Consider the following 22,902-nt stretch of genomic DNA (forward strand, 5'->3'; position numbering starts at 1 on the left):
TGTATGAAATGATTATGTTGTTGTTTTTGTTATACTCTTTTACATATCTTCTAATTTTCTTGTAACATACATTTAGAAAATAAGTAAACAATTCATTTAGCTCGTTAACTAACATACTAATATCGTTTTATCACTATTGTGTTGTACATTTCTTAAAAATTATATATACCAAATGTTCACTTGAAGAATGTTCACTTGAAGGTACAATATTTTGATACAGTCTTATTTGAGACATTTTTTTTTCATTTTTTGTTTTTTCTTCTGCAGATATAAGCAGAAAGACCCTTAAACTAACATGTATGAGAAATAATTTCTAGATAACAAATAGATGTATTGAAATGTTAATGTATGTTCAAAGGCAAATCTTTATTTTCAATTTTGTTGATTAGTCATGCGCCAAATTAGGTTTATTCTATTTTCAATATATGACCCGCGTCACGACAAAACCAACATAATGGGTTTGCGACCAGCATGGATCCAGACCAGCCTGCGCATCCGCGCAGTCTGATCAGGATCCATGATGTTCGCTTACAAACCCTATAACAAATAGGGAAACTGATAGCGAACAGCATGGATCCTGATCAGACTGTGCGGATTCGCAGGCTGGTCTGGATCAATGGTAGTCGCAAACCCATTTTGTTGGTTTTGTCGTGACACGGCTCATATCTTAATACAGAAAAATAAGGTTTTAACTAAAAAATGTACATAAAGTATGTATTAAAAAGTATACCAAAAGTTTTTTTTTTTTTCAAATTCACATATTATGGAAACTTTTTCAGAAAATATTGATTTTGAAAATACAACTGTCTTAAAAATAAATTCAATGTATACAGAAAATTAACTTTTAACACAAAACTGTTGTTCATTATTCGATACAAAAAGTTCTGTTTATTTTTCTGTAAATATTTCATTGTATGATTTTAACGCCACATAACTCGAAGGGTTCGGTTGGTTCACCATCGTAATAAAGTAGAACGCTGATAGCTGCACAAGATATGGCGTCTGAGCATGGGCACTTGTACATGCATGACATTGGATCGCCTTCAACTCTCTCTAGAAATGTGCACTTTTTCCATGAACCGCTGAAGTTACTCGTAGCTGCATTTTTCGGATACATCACCTGTCAATTAGAAAGAGTTGACAAGATTTATATATAAATAAAATAATTTCAAAATTTTAAATAAAATAAATATGTTAAAAGTGTCAAGAAGAATAGATACTATAACGACACACACCTTAGTGACTTGACGGCCTAATTTATTATCACATGAAATCCCTCGTCCAGTAAGCTTCACCGTGAATGCCGTTACCCCGTCGGTGTTCCATATGTTAGTTTTGAAGTGTGACCAGTAGTAAGTGACAGTCTCCGTTGTTGTTTTGTTTGGAAGTTGTTTACATGTGTTATCGTCGTCATCCAAGACATACATTACATTTTCTAACATTGTGTTCTTGGAGAAATCTTTGCCGTAAAAATCAATGTCTTTTCCAACTGAAAACGGTATTTAAAACTATATTTGTTGTTTTCATTCCTTATAAAAGTGATAGAGAAAACATTTGAACAAATTAAAGTACATTTACTTTTTCCGAATTTGACTCTTTATGGTTTCATTCTGCAGTCATTTAAAACTCTGTAGTATCGCATTCTCACATGAATACAGATGTCGGATCTTTTATGATTTATTATATAGAAACAAAATATTAGCCGCGTCATGACAAAACCAACATGATGCGTTTGCGACCAGCATGGATCCAGACCAGCCTGCGCATCCGCGGAGTCTGATCAGGATCCATGCTGTTCGCTTACAAACCCTATAACAAGTAGAGAAACTGATAGCGAACAGCATGGATCCTGATCAGACTGCGCGGAAGCGCAGGCTGGTCTGGATCCATGCTGGTCGCAAACCTATTTTGTTGGATTTGTCATGACGCGGCTCAATTATTATTATTAAATAATACAAAGTTCTTACAGTCTGCTTGTTCGGGTTCGTATTGAAGAGTACACCCATTACTCTCATACACAAGACGGACGTAGCGTGCGTATAGAGGACGATCAGTTTTGAATACAAGTGCATCGGTGACGTTTACTCCCTTGCCCCACTGCAAATATATATAATATACATAAGAGAAATGTCTTTATATAAACCGATAACATTTTATCAGCCCATAAAATTGTTCTCCAGAAAAATCATGAATTAAAAAATATAAGTATAAATATTACATTCTAAATGTAAGATAATGCACTTTCAAAACAAATAGAGAACTACTCCATTGACGTTTAAGCCTTGCTTTGAAATGTTTACAAAATTGTAAATATGCAATGACATAAAATTAAAAAAACATAATCCCTAAAGAAAGCCCAACACGAAAAAATTGAAAATTTTGCAGGCTCGGTTTGATTGATACTGTTCATGGACGGTACTGGAAAGTGCAAACTACCGTCCACGCCTCCTAGCACAGCTTTAAGCAGAATTCAACATTTAAACACGAAAATGGCGAAATTTGAGTCATGCATGAGTCATACATATAAAGTATCCTGCAGGGAACAAAATATAACAAAGAAAAAGAACACTAAAGGACTATATGTTAGTTATAAGCAACTTAATTTGAAATCACAAGGATAATCAACAGTTTAAAGGAACCTTTAATGATAAAGTGAAGAGATATACGGCCTTTAGAGGGATTTGGGTAAGTAATGAAATACTAGATTTGGGTCGATTGTCCAGCATAAGAGTGAATGGTGTAAAGGAGAAAATAAGGGGCGTCCGTGGCCGAGTGGTTAAGGTCGTTGACTTCAAACCACTTGCCCCTCACCGCTGTGGGTTCGAATCCCGACAGGGACTTTGGATTCTTTCATGTGAGGAAGCTATCCAGCTAGCTTACAGAACGTCGGTGGTTCTACTCAGGTGTCCGTTCGTGCCTGAAATAATGCACGGAAGGGCACCTGAGGTCTTCCTCCACCAGTAAAGCTGGAACGTCGCGATATGACCTATACTGTGTCGATGTGACGTAAAACCAAACAACAAACAAAACAAACAAAGGGGAAAATGTAACTGGTAACACCCAATCACCAGTAAGTTGTACACTGAAGATAAGTCAAAAAAAGTTACTGTATGGCTATAATCATGAAATTCCACATTGTCCTCGCTCCATTGAAGTTTGAAGAGAAAATTGTTTGCGTCGATGTACTTATGCATAGAATTTGGAATCTTGAGTTTGTCAACTCTTCTAGTCTTACTAAAGTCAATCTGAAAACAAATGAGCCGTGTCACGACAAAACCAACATAATGGGTTTGCGACCAGCATGGATCCAGACCAGCCTGCGCATCCGCGCAGTCTGATCAGGATCCATGCTGTTCGCTATCAGTTTCTCTACTTGTAATAGGGTTGGTAAGCGAACAGCATGGATCCTGATCAGACTGCGCGGACGCGCAGGCTGGTCTGGATCCATGCTGGTCGCAAACCCATTATGTTGGTTTTGTCATGACGCGGCTCAATTTAATGATATAGCATTTGAATCGTTCAAAGATTAGTTGAGACAAATCTCAGACTATAAACATGAAGGTTTTTTACCGTACTTGAAAAGATATGTACACATTTTTGTAAAGTGATGCTTTTATTTCTCAATTTTCAGTATCTCAATTTTGTTCAGTTTTTATATTTATAAACTGGATACATTCGTAATGTCAGTGGCAGTTTTAGCAATATAGTGTTGTATAAATTAGCTCTCCTTATTAGCTCTACTTAAAGACCCATTATGCACAAGATATGTTTTCATTTTTGTTTCTCTAAAGCATTTTATATTTAGTGTACTACTTTTAAAGTCTCTAAAAAGCTACAATATGGCCATTAACCTTTTTCATCTTTTTTTTCTGTTGCTTTTTGGCAATAAGTTCAGGTATTGTGAACGTATAGTGATTTACTATTTTGTAAAAAGTCAAAATACTTTTTGGTTCACATTTTGATTACTTTTACAACACATTATTTCACATTTAGTGCTACTTTCTTCAGGTATCAAACATATAACGTTCTCTGAAACCATTATCTAAACGTTCTTGAATTCATGTCTGACCTTTCCAAAGAAGTATAAGGCATGAGGCATAATGTGTCTCATACATTTTTACAGTAATAATCTTTTATATTATATAAAAGTATGCAATTACGGATGTTTTCGTGTTGAAGCGATCTAGAAATGTATCTTTGTCCGAGAAAGTCTCCCTGTGCGTTATAAATAAATGATTATTCATATCGGAGGCACGGAGTTCTTCCAAATTCAAAATATGCAGCTTTAATGCGATGACAAATGTGTCTTCTTTCGGATCGTCAACAACTTCGACGTTGCACACCAATGGTAGATATAAAAACGTTCCTCCCAGATCAGAATCGGTATCAACCCTGTAAGAAAAAAAAGTAAAATCGTACAAAGTAACATCGTACACCTCTAAATATCTTATTTATAGTTTATTTATAATTTATAGTTAAAACGATCATTCTGTATATCAATATTCATTTTGTAAAATTAATTAAAAGGTACTTTGTACTATCTCATAGATTAGCGATAAGGTTATGGAGGACTAAAAATAGTAATTCGTCAGTGTGTATTACCGACAAAAATGTTTATAGATTATACATATACTGTAAAGCCATTGCAAGGGTTTACCTACAAGAACACCTGTTCTCGCATAATTCAAATCTGAACTGCTTGACGTCATCGTTCATCATTTGAGCCGCGTCACGACAAAACCAACATAATGGGTTTGCGACAAGCATGGATCCTTACCAGCCTGCTATCAGTTCCTCGTCTTGTAATAGAGTTTGTAAGCGAACAGCATGTATCCTGATCAGACTGCGCGGATGCGCAGGCTGGGATGGATCCATGCTGGTCGCAAACCCATTATGTTGGTTTTGTCGTGACGCAGCTCATTTATATTTGCGCTTTTTATCAAAATCACTTTTTGGTAAACGTGTAAAGCTTTCTTTCTCACAATCATGTGTCCTTGTATAAAATGCTTATATTTGAAGATATCAGGACAGTGCATAAATTTTTTCACGCATGCACAATAACCGTATGACAAATAAATATTGCCATAAGCAGAATTACAAGTAGACGAGTAACCAAAGTTCATCATTCAGAGCATTTTTCTTATCCTTACTGCATTGTTAGGAGGATGCTTATGATTCCTATCGTGTAAATTCTGATGAACATTTCCACATCTAAGCCGTTTTAATTTTCAATTGTTCTGAGGAATTTTTCTTTTAAATTTTGTTTGACAAATTCCCGATACTTTTTATCGAAAATAAGTTCATACACTGATAAATTACCACGTGAATAAGATTAAAATGTTAAAATGATAGATTATCCTAAGTTACTAATGGATATTATTCTTCTAGTACATGTATTACGAATACGTGTTTTTTGTCTACGTAGAAAGAGCATATTTTCCGCGTCGGTATAAAATCAAAATATGAAAATGAGGTAGCTGAACGTCCAGAAACTTATCAAGCCGACTATATCTTACCATTCAACCACTTTGGTGGTAATATTACCGACATTAACACACCCAACGTTCCGTCCTCTGAAAATAACCTCAGCACTTACGACCTCTAACAAATGCATTCCCGCGCTTGGTACTGCCGTTCGGTAGGTGACAGGGCTAACAACCGTGTTCCGGAATGTAGTAACATCAAATGAAACTGACATTATGGTGTCAGGTAAATACGTCTGTGTTGAGCAATCAGTTTGAAGTTCATCTTTGTAAAGTGGAAATTGCTGAAATTTATTAGGTAAAAACTTAGTTCTTATGTTCCCGTGATGTAAACATGTTATATATAGGTATATACAATGGAATAAATTGAAACTTGAAATATAAATATATAAATATAAAATTAAATAACTTGATTCTTGATATTGTATATATACATTTTTACTATGAATGAACTTAATTCTTGAAAGAGTGTTATCGTTTATAATTATGCAAAAGAAATCATCTAGTTCTTATTGGCTTAAACACTTTGTATACGATAATATATACACCGTGAAGAACCGAATCTCGCACAAATAACAATACATGTCTACAACTGTTGACCTCTTGTGTGCAAAATATATATCATTGCGTTTTGTATTTATTGCCATTTCTCGATTCAAATATAATTACTTTAAAAATATAATAAAATAAAAGTTGCATCACAATAATGACTTTACACTTGAATTACTTAGCGTTTTAAAAGCCTGACGTCATATGCTGTACGTGAAGTTTTTTCTTGCGCTTTGGTGAAAAACAGTTTAAGTTGCTGTTGGTTTGTTTTTATTTGTTCATTGCTGACTTGAATATACGGGAGAATATAGCTTAGCTGACATAAATATAATACTCGGCTAGCGCCTCAGGTAATTGGATATACGGGAGAATATAGCTTAGCTGACATAAATATAATACTCGGCTAGCGCCTCAGGTAATTGGATATACGGGAGAATATAGCTTAGCTGACATAAATATAATACTCGGCTAGCGCCTCAGGTAATTGGATATACGGGAGAATATAGCTTAGCTGACATAAATATAATACTCGACTAGCGCCTCATGCAGGTAATTGGATATACGGGAGAATATAGCTTAGCTGACATAAATATAATACTCGGCTAGCGCCTCAGGTAATTGGATATACGGGAGAATATAGCTTAGCTGACATAAATATAATACTCGTCTAGTGCCTCAGGTAATTGGATATACGGGAGAATATAGCTTAGCTGACATAAATATAATACTCGACTAGCGCCTCAGGTAATTGGATATACGGGAGAATATAGCTTAGCTGACATAAATATAATACTCGGCTAGCGCCTCAGGTAATTGGATATACGGGAGAATAAAGCTTAGCTGACATACATATAATACTCGACTAGCGCCTCAGGTAATTGGATATACGGGAGAATATAGCTTAGCTGACATAAATATAATACTCGGCTAGCGCCTCAGGTAATTGGATATACGGGAGAATATAGCTTAGCTGACATAAATATAATACTCGTCTAGCGCCTCAGGTAATTGGATATACGGGAGAATATAGCTTAGCTGACATAAATATAATACTCGACTAGCGCCTCAGGTAATTGGATATACGGGAGAATATAGCTTAGCTGACATAAATATAATACTCGTCTAGCGCCTCAGGTAATTGGATATACGGGAGAATATAGCTTAGCTGACATAAATATAATACTCGACTAGCGCCTCAGGTAATTGGATATACGGGAGAATATAACTTAGCTGACATACATATAATACTCGGCTAGCGCCTCAGGTAATTGGATATACGGGAGAATATAGCTTAGCTGACATACATATAATACTCGGCTAGCGCCTCAGGTAATTGGATATACGGGAGAATATAGCTTAGCTGACATAAATATAATACTCGGCTAGCGCCTCAGGTAATTGGATATACGGGAGAATATAGCTTAGCTGACATAAATATAATACTCGGCTAGCGCCTCAGGTAATTGGATATACGGGAGAATATAGCTTAGCTGACATAAATATAATACTCGGCTAGCGCCTCAGGTAATTGGATATACGGGAGAATAAAGCTTAGCTGACATACATATAATACTCGACTAGCGCCTCAGGTAATATGATTCGTGCTGGCTATATTCTCATGTATATCTCATAAGCAACTTAAATTTTATGGAATTCGAATAATACTGTATGGTCAATAAAATTTTGGAAAATAAATTTTTAATGCACTTTAAAGTTTTGCAATGATTTGTACATGTGTAGCTGCAAAATGATAATAACAATGAAGCACTTGGTATGTGATGCGAGGACACGCATGGGCCGGCCCTTCTTCATTTGCTTGCCATAGTTGTATATTTAAATACTTAAACATCAGAGTTAAAATGACTAATGTTTTACAACTTATTACTTCCTTTTAAGAAATAAATGTTTAATTTAGGATGATATTTTACGACCTCAATGCCGTTTGGAAGGCCACAGGGCTATAATGTTTTAAGCGGGGGCATAAAACTTGTATTGATTCGCCGAATTTCGAGTACAATGTATAATTAAGAATATTTTAATAACTTTATCAAATTTCATCAAATTTCAAAAATGATTTACGGAAATGAAAAAATGTGATAAAGACAATTCCTAAAAGTTACGGAGTGTATTTATTTATAATTTAATAATTGCAGCTTTAGAGATGTGACATACGTTTTCACTTCACTTTGAAACTAAAAGTTTTCTTTTAAACTACTCGAAGAAACTATCATATTGCTGAATAGATTACATGATTTCAAGACAATTCATCAACATGCATGTACATGAATGATAAAAGACTTGCACTTAGGACAACTTATGCTCTACAATCTTCACAACGATATAATAGCGAACCCTACGTAACACCTCAATCTTCCAAAGCACATTTCAGTATAATACAGTAAAAGTATGGAATATTATTCCGATTGATATTCCCAACTATCAAAATCTGACCGAATTTCGATACCAATTTTAAAGATACCTACAAATATTGGGTAGCGGGAATCACTTCTTAACATGTTTTTGATTAAAACTGTCTTTAGATTATACGAATATACCATTATTGTTGTGAGTATGCAAGAAAAAATAGATTCAAACACCAGCTGTCGTAACAGACGGGAATATCTCGTAAAACTGTTTAACGGAAACTCGACAGTGCTTCGTTACTGCCGTAAACAGTTACTCTCAAGCTAGATATTCCGGTCTGTACCGGCAGACGGTATAAGGTCTTACAGAATAACTCTTATCTGCTCCAACAGTAAAGTCAGCAGTTTGTCCTCCCACATCATTGATGTCAATCAACAGTCTGTGTACATCGCCTGGTTTTGCAGTCTCTAGCATCATAACGTACAAGTTGAATTTTACGCGGTTTAATTCTTCAGTCGGCTTCATCTCAACGTTTACATTTTCAATGGTCAAGGTAACGCTGCCGCTATTGTACAGTCCCGACCCAGGTTTGGACTCGGCAAGTTCTAATTTTATATTTGACATTGTTCGGGTGTCACAGTCAATGTTGTTTCCAGCCGTGTTTAAGACCACTAATTTTATAAAACAAACTAATGTTTTACAACGCATTGATATGTTAAATTTAAAACAATAATTCAATTTTAGAACCCTAATTCAAATCTTTGATTAACGACTTAAAATCTGTCTTTTACTATACTATAATTTTTATGTAAAAAGAAATAGCCTAACTTTGGATAAAAGTAGTTGATTATATCTTAAAATTAAGATTATGTTTTCGTTAAAACAGTTGATGCAAATTCTTAGTCAATTTGTCTGAATCATTTTCATACTATATGACCATACTCTAGATATGCTGGATAACGTTTTATTAATAAGCAATACGAAAACATTAACTTAACTTAATAACTACCAAGTAAAACTTCCGTAATCGAAGTGAGCCCCTTGTACAATCCCATTTATTGGATATTGAAAATTTGTGGTATTCTTTCTCTTATTATACAACTCTCTTCAAGTTTCACTTTTTGTCATTTCTGTTATTCATACAGATTGCATTTGAATTATGAAGCAAACCTACCACATTTTTATATACATGTATATATTTCGGCGCTTAAAACTTCACGGAAAACCATATGATTGGACAATCTATTGTCCTTTTCAACCAGAAAAGCTGGAAAGTTATTGTGAGCTTATCTAGACCAAGATAATTATAGAGATGGAAAAATGTGAACTTACTGCCCAAGATGCTAAGAGCGTTGTCCTTTCCTTTCGTTGACGTTGATATGAATGAGAAAGTATAGTTATTTCTGGTGAACTCTGGGATTGTTAAGGTTATCTCAACTATTCCTTGAAATCCAGGTGATACCACTTTGTAATTCTCGTTTACATTTGTGGTAAATGTTGACTTGAATAAAAGTGAAATGATATAATTATAATAAATATTCCTTTATAATAAATATTCCTTTCAAACTATCTGAACATATTAGCAAGCTCTTCGTTAAATGGATCTATGGAGTATCGAGACCATTCACACAGTCGGAAAATCTTACAACATTTAGTCGATATCGAACTTAAGTTGCAGGACAGATAACTTTGCCAAAATATCATTTAATTACAAATAAGTAAGTTAAGTAATGTATCTGAGAAAAACATTCTGTCTGTTGTTAACTGGCTCGTTTTTTCTTTGATCATTCGTTTGTATTTAACAAAACATTTTCATTTATTTTTGTAGATCTAGTTACATCTAGTTACAAAATTAATTTCCAGTTAGTCAAACCGGTATTGCATTCTCTTCTGATGTTGAGTAAGACAATCATGCTACTTTCAGCTTTACTGTCATAAAAGTATCGCATTATGTAATGCATGAGAACGTTGGGAACATATAACAAGCGTATACCTTATTTATGTGTAATAAGGCAGTTCTAAAATGTTTCAGGTAATACGAGTAAATGGAACTAATTTAGGTTTGAGATTCTGTTTTATGTTAATTTGAATTAAGGTTTCACTCATGGAACAATTTTATGAAGATAAATTGTACATAAATTAGGATAAGTTTTCCAAAATGTAATTGTAAAGAGATTTGAGGTCTTCAACATTGTACGACTTACAAACACATCAAGTGCCCTTGGTGCAAGATTAACCGTGAGATTTAGTTCGCCAAACCATATAGCAACCTTCTCAACATGTATCCCTATCACAAACTCTATGTCTGTTCCGTTAAGGTCTGTATCCAATGTTTGTAAGATTGTTTCAACAACCAAAAGGTTACGATCGTCATTCTCGGGGTTGTTTGTAGCATCTGTTAATACAAAGAGATCTATGTGAAATACTATGGAAATATGAGATATGGTGTTATAAGATATTTTCATAACAGACGTTATTGCATTTATATAATAATATTCAAACGGCCTTAATCACATTGAAACGCTTAGTGAAAGCTTCAGCTTAATTATTTATGTATCAATATCATTTTGAGACTCACGGTCATGACTTTGAAGCATCATGTGTAACATTTTGCTCAAGGAAAGAAACTCATATCGCATGTACTGACACAAAAAGTTGCTCTAAGTGACGCTTTGAACTAATATTAAAATCTAAGGGTGAAAAAAAAAAAAAAATTGAAATATATCTCGGCCACACAATACAAAAAAAACGGTGTATAGCTGTTACCGGTATAAACAAACACAAGAACAGTTGACGTGTAGGATATATGGACCATTTTTGTTTTATATATCGCGGCGTCAAAACTGAACTAGCATAAGCTAATAAAAATAATAATTAAGGATTGTGATACTAACTCATAAAAGGAATGCAAGATTAACTTCAAAAAGAATCATTGCTTTGAAATATACTTATAATATACATGTACAACCTTTGTTAAACAGCAGTCCACAATCCAACACCAGAGACGAAGTTAAAGGACATTCACTGTAAGCCTTGGAATATATCCTCTCCTTTGCGACGGACTTAAATGAGTGTCCGACAACCGCAAGTCTCATTTCAGACACTACAATCTTATCCTTGTACAAATCTTCATTCTTAACTGACACCTGAACTTGTAGATTGCTCAACACAAACGGTAAGTTAATGAATAAGTTAATTAATGGAAGGCCTCTGATAGGGTCTGGGATAGTTTCTACATCAAACGCTTCGTCCACGGTAATAGGCTGAAAAAAACATAGGAGCCGCATCATGACAAAACCAACATAGTGCGTTTGCAACCAGCATGGATCCAGACCAGCCTGCGCATCATTACAAGTAGAGAAATTGATAGCGAACAGCATGGATCCTGATCAGACTGCGCGGATGCGCAGGCTGGTCTGGATCCATGCTGGTCGCAAACGCACTATGTTGGTTTTGTCGTGACGCGGCTCAAATTGATTTAAGCAGACAGACACAGGTTTAACAATATAATTAATTGATGTAAATAAATAGAACAATTATTCAACGGAGAATCATATGATATGTTAGAATAACTACATTAAAGTTGCTCTTATACAGCTCTTACTTAACAACAGCATCAATCAGAAACCATAAAAATAATTCAGGGAAAGTCAGAATAACTTTTACAAACGACAGTATAGGGGTCATAAGGGATACTTTGGTGTAACTCTGACAAGAGCAACTCGAAGTCACATGCACGACGGTTTTCTTGGGTGCTAAATATATTTGTCAATTTGTGATAACGAGGTAGACGTACTTTCCTTTATTTGTTTTCTTTTCTTCTTCTGATATATTTGTAGGTGACGCTAGGAATGCAAATAAGCACGAGCACCAGGTCGGATAACCGTGTTATTCGTGGGTACGCAGCAAAATGCAGTAATTTAGAAACTCTCATATCGAAATATATATCAGTTACATTTACAGTGACATAATTTAAGTAATTTGTAAATTAAGAGGTATTGAAACCGTGAATTAAAAGAAAAATTGATTTAGACTAGCGTTTATTGTTGTCATACATGACCGTTATATGAAGTGTTACAAGCAGTTCTTTTTGTGCTGAGCATCTATATATTAGACTATATATATATATTATAACGTTTTCTGGAGTAATTTTGAATCATTTTTAGTTTTCCCTGAGTAAAGTAAATCTTTAAACATTGTTATTTTACCACATGCGGAATAATGATTCCTTAGCCATACTTGCACTAGAGTCATGCAGAATAACTTAAAACATACAATAAGTTAAAGTATCTTACATTTGTAGTTGGCTGCAACGTGTACTGTATTTGACTGAGGATAAGATAGCTTTCATTATTCATGTTGTATTCCACGGCAAATGTCGAAAAGAAACCTTCCACTTGCTGGGTGTATGTATGATAGTAGAATTCCATTTCGATATCTACCTTCGTTGAACTTGAAGTATTACTGCTTGGAGCCGAAATATTTCCAAGTGTCAAAATAAAACCAGTCTCGTGTCTTATTGCAAGCTAAAGATTGTTTAAGGGAACGAACATTAGATAATTTATGATGTACATGGTGTCATTTAGGAAATTAATATCTATTTCTATTCTAACATGTTAATTAAAAAATAAAACTGATAAAATATGCTGAACTGAATTGGGCGTATAAGTAATTTGGGTAATAAGGTTTATTGTCGTCATACCTGACGTCATATGACGTGTTACAATCATTCTTTTTTTTGTGCTGTGCATCTATCAAGTAACAATGCACTTGATTACCCTATTTACTTAAAAATATTGGAATAGAGTGATTTGTTTGTTTGTTTGTTTGGGTTTTACGTCACACCAACACAGAATATGTCATATCGCGACTTTCCAGCTTTACTGGTGGAGGAAGACCTCGGGTACCCTTCCGTGCATTATTTCAAGCGCGAACGGGCACCTGAGTAGAACCACCGACGTTCCGTAAGCTAGCGGGATAGCTTCCTCAGATAAAGAATCCAAAGTCCCTATCGGGATTCGAACCCGCAGCGATGAGGGACAAGTGGTTTAACCATTCGGTCATGGACGCCCCTAGGGAATAGAGTGAAGCCTATCAGAATTAAAATAACATATCACCATGTGACCACATTTCATTACCCTAAGCATATTACAAGGTATCTTTGATGCAATATTTTGCTTATACTCCATACGTCTATGTTGGTATGAAATTTTACATTGAAGTCTCGGTAAATTAATTTTGTCTAAACGGGGTTATCTTTTAAAAATAAAAATAATTGATGTTAGATATAAGACAAGATCGAATCTATGACATCCGGTGATGTCTTGTAACAAGCAGCTTTTAACAGTTAACTGGCGATAAATCGGCTTAAACTGAAAACAATAAGAAAATTGTAAACTTTACAAAAATATTATTCATGAACGCACTAATTAATAGACTGGCGACAAAGTTATGTTCATGGCAGTCTGTTCAGTTGCATTCATATATACATAAAGCAAATATTCAAAAGTCGTTTAAAAATTTTAACATTTGATTGCAATGCACGTTCTGTATGGCATGTGAAATACGTAACAATTTTATTGTGGGTTGCTGGGTGAGTGTAGATGAATTTTGGGCTCGGTCGGTCATCGGGCAATTAGTTAGATTGTTAGTTAGTTAGTTAATTAGTTTCGCTGTAACTAGTAATACTCATAATTATGTGATACTTATCGAACTAACTCACAAATATATCGTCAGACAGATAATTTATATTTCACCCTTTTTTCTTGCACGAGTCGGTTCGCTCAGCTACCTACGATTTTTTATTTTTACCAAAAACTACTATAATGCTTGCAGTGCTTTGATTACACTTAAGAGTAAATCTCTAAATCTTACATCTGGATCCTTGAAATCTCCTTCATACTTTTTCTCCATAAAGTAGAAGTATGTGGTCTCTGTAATAGCCAATGGTTCCCCGTTCACCATCACTGTTGCGTTTACGTCGTCACCAATAGAAACAGTAGGCTCTGCTCCAAGAATGAAATTCGTGTCGTCGCTCGACATTATTTCGATTTCAAGATCTTGATGTAAATAAAAAAAAATCATATAAATTGCCAGAATAATGACAAAGCCATATACTTTACTTACATCTAGCTTATTAGCTATATCCGTTCAACGTCTATAGTCTTATATAACGTTCTCGCGGAGGTGATGCATTTTGGCTTCCGTAGAATACATTATTTATGTCCCAAATTTGGAAATGGCTCCAACAATAAAACATATACATGACATTATACAGGGCATAAAGTGATCGAGGTCAAGGACAAATTTTGAAGATCGCTTGGTCAATTTAATATATGCACCAGTGAGCATTAAACAAAATTGAAAATTTGAGTTCTACTGTGATAAAATATTCAAATATATATTCATGTGATCTTTTCCTGATACAATTTTTTTTTTGTATGTGTGGTTTGTTTTTCCGAAAAGTTAAATTAAAGAAAGGCAAGTTAGAGAAAAGTATGCATCACGTGACACCTATACTGGGCCGCTACTTCTTTTTTTCTGTTGTGCATACATTAACATGGCGTTCTGAGCATGACTAACTTCCTGCAATCACGTGTTCTGACGTGTGAATGTAAGTCACATTTTATTAGTTTACACCCCATTATTTGAGGGGCAGGATGTGAAGTGGTTTCAAACTTGGTTCAAGAGAGAAAAATCGTTGCAAACTTGACAAAATTACAACTGAGTCATGAATATTTACCACGCTGGCACATATTTTCTAAGTAAGTGGGTTTGTATGCTTTTTTGATTTTTTATATATAAAAAAAAATTATATATAATTTATGCTCATTCCTTAAGGCGATGTTTATGGCACACTTGGTTTTGAGCTTCAGCGTCCTTGCTTCTGATGTAACGAAGGTATTTAAGATATAAACTGGTCATGTACTTGTTTTGTGATTTGACAAGTTGCAATTCTGGTAGGATTTTCTACTCATTTATTCACATCTTTAAGTTTTGAAGTTCGCCAAATAATACAAAGTATGTTTCTGTCAATACTGTGTAAATGTTTTAATTTGCATGTTCCAAATAAAGTTTCAAAAAACAAACATATCTTGTTCAAGCGCATTTTGGTTACAAACTTGTACTTCAATATTATTGCTTATACATGTAATTGCGCGGACAGAACTTTGTTTTTGATAAAATAATTATTCCTAATATTACAGCATTTTTTGGTATTCATAGTGCCATAATAATCAAATATAAAACCAAAACGCAATGCAAGTATTTATAATTTGTATATTCTGGACGAATTCAAGATTGGCGCATTTGAATTAACAATATCCGTCAAAGATAATTACATATGTACTAAAAACTATTGATAAAAACAAACAACAACAAAAAAACAAAAACTAGTATAATCAAAGGGCTGAAAGCTCTGTGGTATTTTCTGATCTTTGCAATCTAAATCGTACGGTACAGTACATCTGTATGTATTTTCCTGTATAAGTTTATTTTTATATACTATAATTAATTTATCTTACAGGGCACCGAGATGCAGCGACTGCGTTTAGATTTTTTACTATAACAGTTTGAGTTTGATGCATACTAAATTTTGCATGACTAGAGTTGCATCAAAAAAAAATTTATGTTCATCTTTTTATGACAGCCACACATTATCATTGCATATCGTGTCTACTTTCTTAAAAAAGACACTTGAATATAGTTGCTTCGACTGGGATTTGAACCCCTGACCTCTCACACCCTAAACGAGCGCGTTACCCCTGTACCACGGAGAAGTTACACGAAGAGAGCCTGAATAAACTCAAACAATTCTGAATTTAGAATTTCCATTTCGGGTTTTTAATCTTAAAAATTATTAGTTTTGATGTATTTTGTTCACGATAAACATGTTGTTAAACACTGATGTAAATAATTTAGCGATCTCCTCGCCACAACAGTCCGACATGTATATATTTCACTACTATACAGATTTATTTGTGTACTACGCTATGAAGTATTCGGTATCGACATCGTTAAAAATAGCATTTTCATTGATTTAAATGATATTCATCCGCGTTATTTGTGATTGTGGATTTATTGTCAATTCTATAAGCCAACGCTACTTTGAAACTTTGAATGCATTGTAATTTGATGGATACTTGTAATAAAATGAAAATATTTCTTTCTTTTACATCGCTAGTTTTAAACTGTTTTGAGAACTACTTGTTGTTAGGTTTGTCGTGAAAGATAGAGATTATATGTCAGCATTGTATTTCCTGACTGCGTCAGAAAATACAAAAAACGGGTATGCTGAAGATCTTAAGCTAGCTTAGTTTTTAATTTGTATCAGTCTTCCCTTCAAGCAATATGTACGAAATATAGCCTAACAGTTATTTGTGTTGGATCAAGAGTTAAATGAGTGAATATCAAATGCACTTTTTTCAAGTGTGGCATAGTCCAGAATGAAATTAGATAAGTAATGCTGACAAACGAAAGAATCAAATTTACATTTTTTTTTACAGATTTTTGAACTTCACCACAGTACGTGCAGCATGCCGTGTGCCTGCTGGAAAAAAAACTGTACTTCACTTCAGCGTTGTTATATTTTTTGGTCCTTCGGGACCTTTGATTCTAGCACTTATTAGTGTTGCAAATTGAGTAGCGCTAGAGGCTAAGTAGCGTGAGGGATGTTGCACTTTTCACAATCATAATCCCTCATGAACAGACTGAATCAAACCGAGCCTGCAGTTTCCACTTATTTTATTGTTATTAATGCGTCATCCTTTTTTCCAGATTTTTATACTTTTTACTGTTTTCGCTGAGAAGCATCAAAAGCCCTTCATCATAACGCGACAACGTCCTTGCAAGCAATAATCTATGAAAGTTTTATTTTTGTGGCAGAGTGTTCTTTCATTTCGTTTTTAATTTATGGTATTATTTACCTTATAACATCAGTTAAGCTTTTTGAGAACTTCCCATTATATTCCATAATGTCAATTAATTAAATTATAAAAATGAACTGAGAAGCGTGCAGTTAAAATAAAATAACGTTTGCACTAGTATTATGATTGTGAAACAGGAAAAAAATACAACAAAGATCAACAATGCGAGGCGACATTCGGACGCAACCCCAACAAATCCAGTTATATTCGTTTAAACCACGTGAATACATTTATATTATAAATTCCTTGGCCATATGTGAAAGTACCTGTGAAGAAAATCAAATAGTAAAGTTTTCAAACACTACTTTGTTTTGTACTTATACGAGGATAAAACTTAAAAATAAAAAGATTTTTGAAAATTTAGTTTACGTTTATAAAAATGTGTTTACTTTGAACTGTTTGGCCTGCAAAATCTAGGGAAACTTTGTGAGCAGTCCTCTGCCCAAGATAGATATCATCATTCTCAGAGTCTTCCAAAGGACCCGTGACCTGTATATCCACATACGGGTGTGTCAGAACCGATCCTGCAAAATGACAGAGAAAATGATTGTTTTATCATTTATCTATGTGTGGCTATGAGCCATTATATATGTTATAATGATTCCAGCATACTATATTGAAGAAATTTAGCAAAAACATATATAAGTATAATCTGATGTTTAAAAATATAAAGTGTTTTCTTCCTTAATGAACATCTAACGAAAGTTTCTGACATCATGTCATTTAAATACATGCGAGAAAGTGCAAGTTATGCCTATTTTCGACATGTAAATGTTAAATTTATATGATAAAGTGCATTGGACTTTCATGAAAAAATATTGATTTAAAATCACCGTAGGGAACGTGTTACAGTATTGCGCCTCCGGTACAGAATTTTCAAGATGGAGGGTTTTGTAGAGAAGACAGGTAAAAGTAATTTAGTTTCTTAAAGACATTTTTGTGCTTCGCCTGTAAGGACAGATCTTGCACATCTCTATATTGGCTAATTAATGTGCAGATTTGAAAATTTATAAAATTCCCGCTACAAACAGTTATGTGACATGGTTTTGTTCATGTGATATGATATAGGAGACATCGTGCTAACATCTAAACAATGTAAGAGTTTCTGATACTTATTGTTTCTCCCTGATATAAACAAAATGTAATAGATTAAATATACATAATGATATTTACAAAGTAATAATTAACATAATTCACTTTTTTTTTTGTAAATTTTGTCATTGAGGATACATTCAGTCGTTTATTTATAGCGTCAGAAATCACGCAAATTACTATAAATTAATTATATTATTAGCAAGATTTGGTTATACTCATAAGCTGTACAGATATAGAATAAAAAGATCAATAACATTATACTGTACAATACGGGATATATTGGACGAGTACACATACAACAGCTATACATTCCATTCATAATTTCTGTTTGTGAAAAATATAATATACATAAATCATGTATAGTTTGCTTAAATTATCTTTATGTCTAATTCTTGATGAGTAACGGTAAGCAGATGATATTATTAACATTAACATTAAAAGTCGCGTGAAATTCTTTTCTTTTGAGAGTGTTACAATCTTTTGGTATTCTTACAACTTTTATCATTTTAATGTACATTAGTTTTTAAATACAGTCGCCCTCGAAAGAGTTGAATTTCAAAATTCAGAGAAGATTCAGCAGTGTCATTGCCGCCGTTCTACCAGTAACAGTAGCCTTTTCCGTCAAACTTCGGATAAGAACCTCGAAAATAAGAATACGTATTTCGGTCTAACCTACGAACAATTGAATGCTAGGAGTTTGTGACTAAATTTATACCAATTTATCGAGTAAAAATCCACCTCAATTAAGTATATTATTAGATATAAAAGTAAACAATACATACATTAATTATATACTTATTAAATTGTCTACCTGTTGATATAAAATCAGATTTGGTTATAATTGTACATCAGGTGGCATTTTTAAATTGATTATACTTGTCAGAAATATTTTCAATCATAGTTTTACCAAAATATACTTTATTTTACTTTTGATCTCACATATATACATTCGCTATATATTATCAATGTTAAAACAAGTAGAGATTTTGATGCTAAAGCATCAAGTCGCCGGATAGAAAATGACTGTATTATCATAAATATAAAAAAATCAGTTTAATTAATGGTTCAGGTATAAAGAAAAGAGGAACAATTTATGTTGAGTAACTGTTTATTCACAATAAAACATCTTATATGAAGCAAACTTGCTTAGCAATATTGTTAAGGAACTGCTATGATTATTATTATTATTATTATGATTTATGCTAAAGATTTTATTGATAGTATAGATCTCGATATTAAATTAATTAATATGTGGTAAGTATAGGACGAAGTTGTGACCTAGTAGGCCAAATTCGAATCTTTGAAAATCCCTTTTGCAGTTTTCATAAAACTATTTTTTTGCGCTATCGAAAAAAATAAGCTATTTAGTTGAAATCAATATTCCTGTCGTTACATACGATATAGTTAACGTTTAATTGCCTTTCAGTTCGATAAAATACATGTATTAACAAAAAGATATTTTATTAGTTTTCATTATTATGTGTCGTACCGTTTTGGTAACCTGCGCGACGGAAATCGACGGAATATAACGAAGACGACGATTACCACTATTTATTTCAATAAATGTGCCTCTTTAGCATAAATCTATTTTGTGATGTTCAACCTAAACAGTTTCTATTGAACATTGACAGAAAGGGCAAAATTTAACCCTTTACCAAGATAAAATGAAAAGGTTTTGAAAATTTATTTAATTCTTTAATGTACTAATCCTTTCTAATGATATAAAATATGAAACTGATTAATGAAAGATAACTTTGTAATTATTTATACATTTGCATCTAATTAGCCCCCATACCGTTTTCCAACTAGTATGCTTATCAGCAATCTGTTACTATTAATAGATTCTATAACACACAACGTGTAGTCACGTGATTCTTACAATAGAACAGGGAGAATCTGTTTATAATTAGATAAAATAATGAAATATAATAGGTGTCATAAGATATAAAACAACCAAATAATTTAAATGTGTCATTTTAAATATCATTCATGATTTATCAATCATAAAATAGCAACGCTTGACACTTAGAAAAAAGTAAAAGTATCCCTAAATTCAATGACTGGTCCATAGGGATACGTTATTAATTCATTTTATGAAAATTGTAATGTTGCTTTTTAAGATGTCAATATTTGTATATTTCATTTCATTTAGCAACGTTAATTTATTTTTGAATTTTTAAGATTATGAAAAATAATTGTGGTCCTTAATTGTTCAGTAATTGATTTGCTTTTATTTTCAGATTTTAAGGCCTTCTCCTACCATAGATATAATATTAAACTGTTACAAATATAGTCGCCGTTTTCTACCGGCGGCTAATCACTTGGAAGAACTATTATCAACCCGTAATAAGTAAATTAATTAGTAACGGAATAGTAACAAGGCGAGAAATTTGGTATTTTACGTATAAAGTATATAAGGTGCAATAAAAGATTATAAATTTTTTTTCTTAAATGGTATAACTTTATATCTTATGAAATATTTTTTTATAAAATTTATCACAATAAAATTATATATTTTTTTCCATAATCTTAAAGTCGATTCTAGAAAGAATTGTAACAAAGAATGTCTGTTATTTGCAGCGGATATATATAGCTTTATACACTTAAAACGTATAATTCTTTAACCTTTCTCTGGAGGCATTTAGCTTCAAAACACATCTGAGCCGTCTCACGACAAAACCAACATAGTGGGTTTGCGACCAGCATGTATCTAGAACAGCCTGCGCTTCCGCGCAGTCTGATCAGGATCCATGCTGTTCGCAATCAGTTTCTCTACTTGTAATAGAGTTGGTAAGCGAACAGCATGGATCCTGATCAGACTGCGCAGATGCGCAGGCTGGTCTGGAAAACGCACTATGTTGGTTTTGTCGTGACGCGGCTCATATATGTTACTTAAAAAACCATTCTTTTACTTATATTATTCTAGAATTAAACCAATAGTTTGAAAACATAGTGTGTTTTTTTTACTTAATTTGCTTAATTTTTCATAAAAAAAGTACAAAGGTTTCTTTTTTAACATTGTACTTGTTATTTTAATATTTTTGTTATCTTCTTTACCCTGTTTGTTTGTTTTTTTTATGTTCTTTTTTAAACTGACTTCTTTAACACTTAACAAATTGACAAAAAAATAATATGATTGAATTTTAAAAAAGACGGTAACTGAGAACACTTTAAAAGGAAAAAATGAATAAAATAAATAAATAAATTTTTTTAAAAAATCTGAACATCTTACCATATAAAAGAATCTTCATAAACCAAGTAATTGCCCACATTTTTTGTCCTATTCTAAAACTGGCGATTCTGCGAGGTAAATTCTTCTTTAGAAATGACAAATAACTACTTGGATATCTGGAACCGGATGTCGTGGTTGCTAGCAGTTACTGTAGAAGTCATTTTCAAGTGACACAGAAGGCTGGTCAAGTTTCACTGGTTATGAATAATTCAATACAAAAACAAAGGTTTGAAATACTTTAAACAATTAGCGTCTTCACCAGAATAAAAATCCTTTTATCGTGTTCTTAAATCGATTTTAAAACGATCTTGTTAAAAGGAAACGGGAAAATTAAAGTGACAAATACAAGGTTATCATTTACAATATACCAAAAGAAGAAAGAAATGGATAATGAAAGGAATTTGTCGACTTAGAATTTAAAAAAAGACATGTTTTCAAAACTAAGCATTGGTTCAGATATTTTTAAATAATGTAGTAAACAACAGGTCATCGGTCATTTTCAAAACATTCCGGGCTACATAGGTTCAAGATTTGAGCCAAATCCCGGGCATAGTTGATTTTTTTGATGAGTGAAGGGTTTTTAAGAAGTATAAAGATACTCGGACGAGTTAAAACTGATGTTTTCCGGTATGCACATGTTATTTCCGGGGATCGTGGACGTTATTGGTCGTCTCGTCATTTTAGAACAGTTAATTTTTATTTCGAATTTATTCACTAGAGGATAATTGAAAAATTGTATAGCAGTGTAAAAAATATTTCGAAAGTGTGTTTCCGATATTCCTTTATATTATTTTATAATTTGGTACACGTTTCAGAAATATCCTCTTAGATCATAATACTAATTTTAGAGTTTAGTTTGCAATTTTAAAATGACCAGTGAAAATCCTTATAATATTCAGTAATTGCATAGTAAATTGTACAGGAAGTCAACCGATCTCAGACGGACTTCGTCCGAAAAATATGTCCGATTAGATATGTTCCGAATGAAATTATATATGGCCTGTTTCACTCTTTATATATAACGAGTAAAACTCCAATAGGACCTTTTTAGGACCGACCCATCACCAAGAATATGAACATTCTTGGACAAATTATTTAACACTATCTGTATACAATGATACCATATATAATTCATCGCCAAACTGTGTAAATTATACCTTTGAAATGATCTAGTTCCGACAGTTTTACACAGATCCTATCTTAAAGACCCATCGAAACAAGTATTTTCTATATTTTCTACATCCAAAACTTTACT

At 33.2% G+C, this 22,902-nt stretch overlaps 1 protein-coding gene across 1 annotated transcript; it reads right to left on the reverse strand.

Moving 5' to 3' along the window:
• Positions 1-637: 637 nt before the first annotated feature.
• LOC132714288 (uncharacterized) lies at positions 638-21,776 on the reverse strand. Its single transcript, XM_060697117.1, has 14 exons — positions 21,648-21,776; positions 17,710-17,844; positions 14,271-14,455; positions 12,692-12,922; positions 11,365-11,659; positions 10,601-10,791; positions 9,729-9,897; positions 8,763-9,067; positions 5,517-5,767; positions 4,161-4,392; positions 3,108-3,245; positions 1,968-2,097; positions 1,236-1,489; positions 638-1,120 (listed from the first exon to the last, which is right to left on the reverse strand). The coding sequence occupies exons 1-14, from the start codon at positions 21,685-21,687 to the stop codon at positions 908-910; spliced, it is 2,769 nt and encodes a 922-aa protein (XP_060553100.1). The 5' UTR covers positions 21,688-21,776; the 3' UTR covers positions 638-907.
• Positions 21,777-22,902: the final 1,126 nt, after the last annotated feature.

Source organism: Ruditapes philippinarum, unplaced genomic scaffold (assembly GCF_026571515.1).
Source record: "Ruditapes philippinarum isolate M1 unplaced genomic scaffold, ASM2657151v2 ctg825_1_1_1_1, whole genome shotgun sequence".
In the NCBI taxonomy this organism is placed as follows: Eukaryota; Metazoa; Mollusca; class Bivalvia; order Venerida; family Veneridae; genus Ruditapes; species Ruditapes philippinarum.

Coding starts and splice junctions, on each gene's coding strand:
- LOC132714288 (XM_060697117.1), bottom strand. CDS start 21,687: ATGTGGGCAATTACTTGGTTTATGAAGATTCTTTTATATG. Junction 9,898..10,600: donor CAAGGGCACTTGATGTGTTT/GTAAGTCGTACA, acceptor CTTTTATTCAAG/TCAACATTTACCACAAATGT. Junction 4,393..5,516: donor ACCACCAAAGTGGTTGAATG/GTAAGATATAGT, acceptor TTTTTCTTACAG/GGTTGATACCGATTCTGATC.